The following is a 12,142-nucleotide window of genomic DNA, read 5'->3' as shown; positions in this document are numbered from 1 at the left end:
TCTCTTGTTTTGGGGATGGCTCCAACTTCTACTATGTTTGGTTCATTTTTAGTTTGGGTTGGGTTGATTCTAATTTTTTATTTGGTTGGTGGAGTCAAGAAACAGAAAACGGATGACGTTAGACGCTGTTATACCACTATTCACTGTACCCCATGTGTAAGGAATGGACCTACATGTCATCCCCCTCTCTCTCTTTTTTTACTTTTTCTTCTCCCTTATCCTCTTCCTCCGGTCCTCCCTCTCGCCCGACCTCATCTCCATCTCCGCCCAAGCCCGCCGGCGTCCACCTCGCCCGCCGGCCCCGCCTTCCCGCCGGCCGCCACCATGGCCAGGGCCGCCGGATCTGTGCGCTGCCGCCGCCGCGCGCTCGGCCCGCCGGCCCCATCCGCCGCCTCCGCCAGTCGGCCGACCACGGCGCTGCCCTCCCGCCGGCCACCGCCATGGCCTCCGCCGCCGGCGCCCTCCTCCGCGATGCCTCCGCCACCGGCGCCCTCCTCCACCATGCCTCCTCCGCTGGCGCCCTCCTCCGCCGTGGCCGCCGCCGGTGCCCTTCTCCGCCCAGGCCGCCGCAGCAAGCTCCCTCCTCCGCCGTGGCCGGCGCCGGCACCCGTGGCGTCTCTTGGCCGGCGACAGAGAGACGGGAGAGAGATGGGGGAGCAGAGTGACGGGAGAGAGACGCCACCGTCAAAGCATAGCGGAGCGGACTCGTCCGCCAGATTTCGTGGGATGGAGCGAACCCGCATCTCCATCGAATATTCCCCTCTTGGGTCTGCTCCGCCCCTTGCTGCCTCCATCCAAACACTGCAAAAAGTGGTTCGACCCATTCGGGTTGGACCCCTTCTCCCAACCAAACACACAGCAAGTGCAGGGCTCCACGCCCATGCCCACGCGTCCTGCAAGAGGGCACTAGTGGTGGTGCAGAGGAAGCGTGCCGCCGGCGCATCGAGCCGGGCGGTCTGGATGAGGAGAGAAAATGAATGGAAGAAGAGAGAAGATGAGCAGATAAGTTTGAGTATTGGCCCCCACATGTCATAATGGAAAGGGTGGAGGGAAGACTCACAAGTGGCTTCCACATGTCATAATAGAAGTAGAGGCTGAATAAGAAGATTGTTGCTGGAGTTGACGGAAAAAGATACAATCCCAGAAATTTAAGACAACTTCTGCTAAGTAAGGGCAGGAAGTGGTGGTGTCGTTGGAGATGCTAACGCGCTAGCACTCGCTGGATGACGGTGGGATGCTGCGATTGCGTTGGTAAATACTAAATGGCTAAATGCCGTTTTGTTGGGTTTTTTTTTTTTTGCGTTTTTCCTTTTTACCGCTTCCGCTACTCCTGAAGGATCTAGCTGTTTTTTTTTAACCAAAGATCACTTTAGCCTTGCTTTGTATTGGAAGCAAAATAAATTTGGTTGGAGACCTGGAGTTGCCAGCACTTCAGACTTCACTTTTAAATGAAAAAGATTCTAGGCTTCAGAAAGCCGCACTCAAAACTACTATAGGATGATTATAATAACTCTTTAGGAGGCATTTTGTTAAGGAAAGCAAAGTTTTTTTTTAATCTCCATCTAGTTTGATTGTACTGTCGTGTCTTTGCGCCAAATAATACATATGCGCAAGCTCTTGGTTGCATTGATTTATCTTGTAGCCCTGATCAATCTTTGTATTTGGGTTGATCCATCTCAGTAACTCTGTTTAGCTATTAGCAGGATTGGAGACGGAGACGAAGAAACTTGAACAGTGACAGTATTGTGCTTCCTTTTTTTCTTTCATCTAAAGTATGCGGGCAGCCAGGCATGAGCCGATCGATGACTGGACCGGGAGATCAGTCAGTCGGGTCGGCCCTGGCCGATCATTCCTATCCACTCCAGAACGGTCTCATCCTCGCCTGTTTGTTTATACTAGTGGTTATGCACGTGCCCTGTTTATTTCGTGATTTTGCACATTTCGAGTTCTATGTTTAAAACTAATTCTATATATAACTCTACGGAGCTACATAATATACACTATTGTGTAAGAGTTCCGCCAAATAGACAAATCAATCAAGAATATGTAAATCACAAAATTCAACAAAATAAAATTAATAATTAATAACAATAATAATGTAGCATAAGAACTTGTCTCAATCCATTAATGTTGATTATTGACTGATATGGGAATTTAAAATATGGCCAACACCAGCATACAAGACTTAAAAAATGTAGCAAGATCCATCCATATTTCTTGCTCAGATCAGCCATGGTATGGCATTAATTTAAATAGATATATTTCTCCACTCAGGTGTTACATATGTTCTTTAGAGCTCCAGCTATATCTTCAGGAATGTTAACTTGGACCTCGTTCCATAACCACTTCAGTAGATCTATGACCAACCACTTCCTTAGAACTCTCACATTCTGGTATACAATACATCACCACAACAAAAATTTTAGTTAGATAGCTAATGGCATAGCATCATCATATCAAGAGCATTTAACTTTGACGAATAGTGTTAAGAGTGTTACAGACTTCCTAGGTTGTTTAGAATGTTGCATCTTTGTTGAAGTAGATATGAACTCTTGGGCCACCTGAACCGTATCCGTCTGAGTGAACTCGAAAATGTGCTGGTTCCTCTCCGACGAGATGTTCCAGGCAGTGTACATCATGAGCGCTATTTTGGTTCTTTTCTGTTTCCTTGGCAAGCCTGAAAGTTCCTGTTGCTATCACATCGCAATGGTAGAGCTCTGGATAAGATCACGCAATGTCCACGTGACCAAAGTGAATTAGGTGGCAACCCTAAAAAAAGGACACACTGAAAACAATGAATATGGCAAACTGCTGTTGAGAAAACAACACATACAAGTCGAGTTTTCACTTGCATCTTTCTAAAGAAATTAGTGGAGCATACATGATACATGGGAAATCCCATCCAGCATGGATGATGGATTGATGGACAGTAATTAAGCAATCTTTTATATCTTTTAAAAAATAAGGAACGAAAAACACCACCGCCACTATTCAACTGAAACATAGGAAAAATGCAAGGGAGCAATATTTCCAAGTTCTTTGACATACCATCTCAGGAAAAAAAAAAGTTCTTTGATGTACCTCTGGGGAATTGAGCAATGCAAATAATTTGGGATAGACTGCCGTCGTTGGTGGCCTAAGCACCAAGTGATTCTATCTTGCGAGCAAAGGTGCTCTTAATAGGAAAACACCACCACGACTTTATTCTGCTTCCTCATCTCATCAATTTTAGTTTTGTGGTTATATGATAAGCCAAATCCACCAAAGAGCACAGTTTTGACCACAGGCCTGCACCATGAATCAATCACACATTTCACTGGATAGTGGATAGTGATGTCCATTTTAATGCCAAGAGCCCTAACAATTATTATAGCTATGAACATAACACAATAAAATGCAGAGGCCTAAAAAGATTCAGACTTTCAGAGGCATAACAGTTTTGACAACCATCAACTGGGTCACCAGAAATGGGCCAGAAACCATTTTAGATGTGACTAATATACCTTGCTTGGATACTGAAGCAAGCATTTGTTCATTCAGCCATATAAAATTTTTACACCAGGGGTCAGCATTGAGCCATTATTTATTTGCTTTAGTGATGGATGAGGTCACAAAGGATATACAAGACGAGATCCCTTGGTGTATGCTCTTTGCTGATGATGTGGTGCTAGTTGACGAGAGTAGGGCAGGGATTAATAGGAAGTTAGAGCTGTGGAGACGCACGTTAGAGTCGAAAGGGTTCAGACTTAGTAGGACCAAGACCGAGTACATGATGTGCGATTTCAGCGCGACTAGGCATGAGGGGGGAGACGTTAGTCTAGATGGGCAAGTGGTGGTCCAGAAGGATACTTTTCGGTATTTAGGATCGGTGCTACAAAAGGATGGCGACATTGATGAAGATGTTAGGCATAGAATTTCAGCTGGCTGGTTGAAATGGCGGCAAGCTTCTGTCATCCTTTATGACAAGAGGGTGCCACAAAAGCTAAAAGGCAAATTCTATAGGACAACAATTCGTCCGGCGATGTTATACGGTGCTGAATGTTGGCCTACAAAAAGGCGACATGTCCAGCAACTGAGTGTAGCAGAGATGCGGATGTTGCGGTGGTTTTGCGGGCACACAAGGAGGGATAGAGTCCGAAATGAAGTTATTCGGGATAGGGTCGGGGTGGCACCAATTGAGGAGAAACTTATCCAGCATCGGCTGAGATGGTTTGGACATGTCTAACGAAGGCCTCCTAAGGCGCCGGTGCGTAATGGGATTCTTGAGCGGGTCGATAATGTAAAGAGGGATAGAGGTAGACCTAAACTGACGTGGGATGAGTCGGTTAAGAGAGACCTTAAGGATTGGAATATCTCTAAAGAGATAGCTTTGGATAGGAGCGCTTGGAGACTAGCTATCAATGTGCCTGAACTTTGAACTTATTTATTTCGGGTTTCATCTCTAGCTCACCCCAACTTGCTTGGGAAAAAAAGCTATGTTGTTGTTTGTTTGTTTGATATAAAATTTTTAAGTTTAATGGCAACAACGGATATCTCATATAATGATTTACTACATTTTTATTAAGTTTAAAATTCTGTGCCCTTAGGCTCAGCTTTTGTTATGCCATACATCCATATCAGCCATCCCATAAAATGCTTATGACTTCCAAGTCCCGGCAAGCAGGTGTTTGAATGGCTATAAATTTTCGCATCAAAATTATCTATTGCTGAGAAAAGGCCAAGCTGAAGTTAAAAACTGAGAGAAGAATATTACAATGGAATGGTCTGGACATCTGATGCAGCTATCTCTACCCAACACCGGGTCATCAATTCTTCTTGCATCCATAAGTTTACCAGATTGACCTATTGTCAAAACCACTCAAAATGATTCTTTTCTTTTCAAATTACTGAAATAGTATGCATGCTACGATAATTCAACAAATAGGGGATCTGCATGATGACTACCTGTGGTCTGTGGATCCTCGACAAATGGCGAATATTTTTGTTTTGAGTAAAGCACATTCTATCTGGGTGCGTCCTTGGGTCGACCGGCTGGCGAAGCGGGTCACTTTGGAGGATGCTCAAGCGGTGGTACTTGTCACTGCAATTTCCAGCAACTCACCCGGCGTAGGAAAGTGCGCTCACCTTCTTCCTCCGAGATAACTGGAACATCTTCGCATAGAAGTCCTCTGACATGCCAGGAGTCCTGAGGGAGGAGGCTGAGCACTTCTTAGATCTCAACAAGAAGGTGCGACCCGTCAAGCAACGGCTTCGCCGCTTCGCGCAGGATCGAAAGGAGGCAATTAGGGTAGAAGTAACCTGGCTCCTTGCCACTGGTTTTATCCGAGAAACCACGCACCCAGATTGGCTGACAAACCCAGTCCTTGTAAAAAAATGGTGAATGGAGAATGTGTGTTGACTATACTGATCTCAACAAACACTGCCCTAAGGACTCCTTTCCTCTACCTCACATCGATCCGGTCGTTGACTCGACGGCCGGATGTGTCCTTCTCTCTTTTCTTGATTTCTACTCAAAGTACCATCAGATCTCCCTAAAGGAGTCGGATCAGGAGAAGACGTCCTTCATCACCCCCTTTGGGGCTTACTGCTACAACACTATGACGTTCGGTCTCAAGAATACAGGTGCCACCTACCAAAAGGCCATCCAGAAATGCCTCCAGGGGCAGATCGGGCGCAACGCCGAGGCCTATGTCGATGACGTCGTCGTCAAGACAAAATGTAGTGATCAGTTCATTACAGATATCTCGGAAACATTTGAAAATCTATAGAAATTCAAATGGAAGCTTAACCCGACCAAGTGTGTGTTTGGTGTCCCGTCCGGAAAACTACTCGGCTTCATAGTCAGCAGCCGGGGCATCGAACCCAACCCCATAAAGATCAATGCCATCAGGTACATGAAGCCTCCCAGAAGCAAAAAGGATCTGATGAAGCTAACTGGGTGCATGGCAGCCTTGAGCAGGTTCATAAGCCGGCTCGGTGACAGGGGCCTACCCTTCTTCAAACTTCTCAAAAAGTACGATAAGTTCGAGTGGAATGAGAATCCAGTGCATTCCAGCAGCGCACCCCTCAGTCTTCTTTTCCGCCTCCGCTCGTCGGCTTGTTGCCAGTCTAGTCACCTCGGTTCCTCTCCTCGCCCAGACGGCCATAGCCCACTCGCCCTCCTCCTCCGCTCGTCGCCAGTCTAGTCGCCTCGGTTCCTCTCCTCGCCCAGACGGCCATAGCCCACTCGCTCTCCTTCTGGTCGCCTGCACGAACGGAGGCTCGGAGAGCAGAGCTGAGCAGGGCCAGCGGCCAGCGCTGCAGCGCGTGATGGAGCCGGATGGAGGGCCAGCTTGCCGCACTTAGTGGTTGATGTACAGTATGTTCATTGAACATCTACTAACTAATGCCTAATATTTTCGTACAATTGCGACTCATGATCTAATGTATAGTAAATTTATGCATATTTTATGGTTATATTTTTTATACAAATAAATAATGATAGATTCGCCTTAGGTAGATTTTAATCCTAGCTCCACCACTGGGCCAAAATGAAACTCGGGCGATAGTTAGATGATCAAAAATATATTTTTTTTTTCATTTTTCTAAGCTAGCAACAGTGACATGGCTTCATCTTAGCCTATTCCAAACGCTGAAGTTGGCCTAATCAGCTACCGTGTCACATCACCAGTTCATCATGCTGCCTTGGACGTGGTATGCAGGGTAAAGCAGCAGGAGTTCTAGCCTTACGGGAACAAACCGTTGCTCGACGCCAAGCATCATATTAGAATAAAGGAAGACCTGCTAAGCACGCTTAGGATAAATTCTGCTCGGAAGTGTCGGTCCAATAATCACGTAGTTAGCGATGTACGGCACGAGCTCTACCTGAACTTTAATTTAGCGCACGCAAGGGTGAGATGCTGGACAACGTCGTCTGCTTTTTTATTTAGACAATGGATAAATCAAAACCCTATATATATATACATCGATTCACTCACATCTAAGCAGAGTGAACCCTCGTACTCGTATATTGCCACCATCGATCACATTCACAATCCAAGCGTGGCGTGCGTCGTAGATGGAGCCAAGCAACAGTTCGAGGCCACCAATCGAACATGATAATAAGAAAGGCGACGGCGAGCGCGTGCAAGACCTCGCCGTGGTCCGCCGACCGGAGCTCCTCAGAGCGGCGAGCTCGGGCCAGCTGCGGCTGCTGGAGGAATTTCTCAGCAAGGAAGACGGAGGATCGGCTGCGGCCACAGCGTTGGCCCGGGAAGTCGCCGTTCATCTGGAGGTGGAGACTCCTGCACTCTACCTACCATCAGTGGCCACGGAGGGGGCCTCTGCACTCCATGTGGTTGCGGCCAGTGGAGACAGACCAGGGTACCTTCAGGTGGCGGAGGCAATCTGCAGGAAGGCCAGCCAGCTGCTGTTTGCCTGCGACGGTAACGGAGACACGCCGCTGCACTGTGCCGTGCGGGCGGGGAACGCTGAAATGGCCTCCCTGCTTATTCGGCAGGCTGACTGCTGCGACCGGGAGAAGATCATGCTGAGGATGCAGAACAAGCGCGGGGAGACGGCTCTGCACGAGGCCGTTCGCTTTGGCCACAAGAGAGGCATGCGAATGGTCGAGGTGTTGATGTCCCATGACAAGCAGTTGGCCAGTGTGGTTGCAAGGGATGGTACATCGGTGTTGTACCTGGCCACCTCGCTACATCATAACGACATTGCTCAAAAGTTGATTTTTGAGGACAGGGAGCTCGCCTACTCCGGCCCACTTGGACAGAATGCGCTGCATCCGGCTGTTCTGCACAGCAAAAGTAAAGTACTCTTCACCCTTAAATTTAAATCTATTTAGGATTTTCTGCTAACATTAAAGTCAAATTTGAGCCCTTGGATTATGTGTTTACATAGATAGTGCCACAGAGTAGCGTGATGCTATCAATCCTTTTTATATTAGTTGTGAATTTAGACGGTTATACATACAGGCAAATTAAAGTGATTATATGCATTTTTTTAATAAACATATGAATTTCTCCTGACAAATTTGAAAATGATTATGATGACTTTGGTTATGTTTGGATTGCTAAAATTGAGTGCTAAAGTTTAGCACCTATTAGCACTTATATCATTGGTAAAGTTTTTATGTCTTGGCTAAGATTAAGCCCACCAAATTAGCATTTTTATTTGGATGAACTAATGCTAAAGTTTAGCACTTTTAGACAATAGCACTTTGATCCAAACACCCTTTATTCATGACTGGCTGGAAACATCGAGGCCCATCATTTCTGACCCTTGCTGGTGACGGACTTTTGAGGTCCTAAAAGAAAGTATTATGAGGTGATGTAAGCGGGCTAAATGGAGTATCATATTATATTTGTGCTGAGTTGGAGGGGAGAAATGGTGAGGGAGAAGAGAAGCGGGCTGCAAGTTTACAACCTGCTTCCAGCCTGCTGCAACACAAACTCCAATAGTGGTGAGAGAATGAGAGAAGTAAGATAAATTATTAATGTTTCAATCCAGCTATACAACTAACTATTATATGGGCTGGCTATTAGATACATACCAAAAATCCAGTTGTTTCTTGTCGTATGCTGTTTTTTCTCAGAGGAAAAGAAGAAAGAATATGTGCTATTTGTACAATGTACTGCTGTTCTATTCTCTTTTGCGTTTGACTAAGTGATTAAGTGTACCTGCAGTGATGACAACAGCTCTACTGAAACTGAATAAGGACCTGACCAAACAACAGGACCTCTCTGGAAGTACGCCGACACACTTCGCTGCATCAGCAGATGATCCTTCCCTTGAATTTCTCCTATATGTCTTTATGGAGAGGACCCTCGAGTTTTACTCATTGGGCATCTATTTCGCACGGAAAAATTGGCTTATCAAACTCTACAGGTTCTTGAACCTTCCTCTTTACCAACTGGTCGGTGCTGATCCTTCTTCAGCGTTTCAGCCTGACAACGATGGGTTGTTCCCGGTGCACGTCGCTGCCTCGGCAGGCAACCTGGTTGCTGTCATCATCCTTCTTACCAAGTGCCCTGGCTGCGCTGGATTGCGTGATTCTCAGGGCAGGACCTTTCTTCATACTGCTGTCGAGAAGGGGAGCCATAATATTGTGAAATTTGTGCGCATGAGACCACAGTTTAACTCGATCCTGAATATACAGGACAACCAAGGGAACACTGCTCTGCATCTAGCTATCCTTGAAGGACATTTGTCCATATTCCAGACTCTCATCATCAACCCACATGTTCGCCTGAACTTGCCAAATCATGAAGGAAAAACCCCCATGGATCTTGCCGAGAGCAAAGCTCCACCAGGTTTTTATTTTGGGATGGTAAGTAATTCATCGACTACTACTATTACTCTTTATTTCTCATTTATTTAGAAAATGGAAGAAAGCTCAATTTAGTGTTTTTGTACTAATTGTGGTAATTTTAAGCCACTTGAAAATTTGCTCTTTTCTTCTCAGCCCTAGGAAATACTATAGTGCCACACAATGTGAAGTTCCAGTAAAAATTACCGCGAATAATGGACCTTTACGATGTTTTTTTTTCTTGCAGCATGCACGGCGTAGGATACTTGGTACGCTGACTTTTGTAAATGCTCAGAATGGCAACTGTCGCCGTGATCATTTCAAAGAAAAGCTCGTTCCGAAGCTAAACAAGGATGAAGAGTCAAAAAAGATAACGGAGTTTGCGCAGATTGTGGGCATCTGCTCGGTGCTTGTCGCGACGGCAACATTCGCCGCAGTCTTCACAATGCCCGGCGGTCTCTGGTCTGAGGACAACGAGGGTGACCCCAGGGCGCCCGCCGCTGCGCCGAGCCCAGTTGGCCCCATTGGGACGCCTATCATGGCCGGGAAATATGCTTTCAACGGGTTTGTCCTCGCCAACACATTAGCATTCAGCTGCTCGGCTATAGCCACCTTCAGTCTCGTCTACTGCGGGATGGCTGCGGTTGACCTAGAGAAACGCATCAAGCTGGTTTCTATCTCGCTAGCACTGCTGAACGGTGCCGCGAGAAGCTTCTGCGCTGCCTTCGCATTTGCGCTCTATCTACTCCTTTCTCCGGTGGCCCCGGCGACCGCCATCGCCACGGCCACGATGACGGCTCTTGTGTTGCTCGACGCGCTTCGCTTCCTGTGGCTACTGTTCGTTGACACAGTCATCGTCCTCAAGAGAAGGGGAGGCGCGGTGCCACTGCTCAAGTTAACAACTGCATTCATTGTCAACATGGTGTATCTCTTCTGGCCTTACATCATAATCTTCAGCCTGCTGGGAGGTCATAATAAGAGCCCGTTGCACCCAAATTGACTCCTCTGCCAGCGTACATGTGATTGAGGACAGCTGTACGTGGTGGACCCATGACACCGTGCCAAGACTCCTTGCCCGTATTTAATTTTTTCTTGAGAACAATTCTTTGTGAGCCATTTCAAGTCTATAGTCTTAATTTGTACGTGTCTGTGGGTCGTGGGTGTAAGCAGCTCCTATACTCGCGCTCCATTTGTTTGTTTCTAAATGGACTAGATATATGCCCGTGCTTTGCTACGGGTTGCAAGAAAAAAAATTCATAACAATGCACAAAGTACGGAAAACATGGTGTTATTAATGGCATATCAGCTGCACGCAGGATACACCAGCATGTGAGGATACATCACATACAAGGTGCAATGTGACAGCTTTTTTTAAAAAAAACACAGCAAACAAAATAAACTTCCCGTGGTGAATTGAATTCTCCACACTGAACTACGACAACCAAATAACGTTTGCAGAGAAGAGTTAAACACATACACTCAATGCAGGATATGTATAGGGCGGTTGAGAATATTGCCAACTCCATGTACATATATAATCTTCATCAAATAAATGATTGGTCCAAATGGCGTTCCTAAATTCGGGCACCCGTAGCGTGTAAGTTTCAATGGTCTTTCGCATCCTTGCAGGCCACGTTGCGTCTCCTTGCTTTCCAGCGTGGCCTTCTTCGATCAGCTAGCTTATTTCGTCGTCGTCCGGCCGGTTCTTCAGGAGAGTGCTCCGTCCTCCAGCCAGGTCGGCTGGCTGGTTCTGCCCTCTTTGGGTTTCGGATCGGACGACGCGAAATTAGTTTTGAGAAGTAGTTAGCCTCTGTGTTTCCTGGGTATGTACGCATGTGCTGAGTGAGCGAGCTGCGCCTGTTGTAGGCTTGCATAAGAGCATGCATGATAGCAAGATTAGCAAAATGTTCACGTGCTGGAAAGTTGATCCTCGGAAACTACTAGACACTTCTTTTTCTTTGATTACAAAATATACTAGTAGACACTTGTAGTACTAGCTTGTACTGACTCTAGTAGTATATAGTACTAGCTTGCTTTGGTTCCTTCTCTCGTTTGGTTTGGAGCATGGTTTAATTTTTCGGTCGAATTTCGCCGAAATTTCGGTTTTTTTTTGTTTCCGCTAGTCACCGGGAAATGAAATTTCGGTATTTTTCGTCATTTTCCATTTTCAAATTTAAAAATTCAAAAATATTTATAAAAAATTCGGAAAAAATATGATAAAAACTAGGTGTTCTTCTGAGCAAATAGGACTAGAACACACTCAAATCTAAGATCATTTGCTAGGCTAAAATTATATTTTAGTTGAAAAACAAGGTTATTTGTAGTCTAATGAGGTAGAATTTGAGTTGGCATGAAAGGTAACGAAGTAGGAAAGCACACCTTTCAGAATGCTTTAACAATTCTCTATACAAATTGAATCAAAAAAATTCAAACACTGTCACATGAATTGATAACCAATTCAAATCATGTTTGTCCTGGATTTAAAACAACTTTCAATTGGATCAACCAATGTTCCTGAAATTTTATAGGCATATCCGCAATAACAAGAATAATAAAAGTCTAGTTGAGGCCTAAGAGAGAAAATGGAAGTTGTCACATGAAATGACAAGACTTTTAATTGGTAGTTTTTGAAATAATTAAATAACTTTCAAATAATTGCTCAAATGAAAAAGTTCCTGAAACAAAAGTTGTAGATCTCGAAAAACTGAACAAAGTTGGTATTCAAAAGTTTTTCATTTGACCTCGGAAACAGTAGGAAAATCACAACTGACATCATTTTTCGGTCGAAAATCACCGAATTTCGGTCGAAATCACCGAAATTTCAGTCGGAATTCATCGGAA

At 45.5% G+C, this 12,142-nt stretch overlaps 1 protein-coding gene and 1 long non-coding RNA gene across 2 annotated transcripts; one reads left to right on the top strand and one right to left on the bottom strand.

Moving 5' to 3' along the window:
- Positions 1-2,069: 2,069 nt before the first annotated feature.
- LOC120660560 lies at positions 2,070-5,002 on the bottom strand. The gene is made up of 4 exons (XR_005669645.1): positions 4,754-5,002; positions 3,082-3,288; positions 2,503-2,769; positions 2,070-2,390 (listed from the first exon to the last, which is right to left on the bottom strand). It is a non-coding gene; the product is annotated as an uncharacterized LOC120660560 (long non-coding RNA).
- Positions 5,003-6,067: 1,065 nt separating this feature from the next.
- LOC120660555 (putative ankyrin repeat protein RF_0381) lies at positions 6,068-10,443 on the top strand. The gene is made up of 3 exons (XM_039939128.1): positions 6,068-7,799; positions 8,679-9,322; positions 9,549-10,443. The coding sequence occupies exons 1-3, from the start codon at positions 7,058-7,060 to the stop codon at positions 10,299-10,301; spliced, it is 2,139 nt and encodes a 712-aa protein (XP_039795062.1). The 5' UTR covers positions 6,068-7,057; the 3' UTR covers positions 10,302-10,443.
- Positions 10,444-12,142: the final 1,699 nt, after the last annotated feature.

This window comes from Panicum virgatum, chromosome 2N (genome assembly GCF_016808335.1).
Source record: "Panicum virgatum strain AP13 chromosome 2N, P.virgatum_v5, whole genome shotgun sequence".
NCBI classification, from domain to species: domain Eukaryota; kingdom Viridiplantae; phylum Streptophyta; class Magnoliopsida; order Poales; family Poaceae; genus Panicum; species Panicum virgatum.
This window is presented reverse-complemented; position numbering and strand designations above follow the sequence as displayed.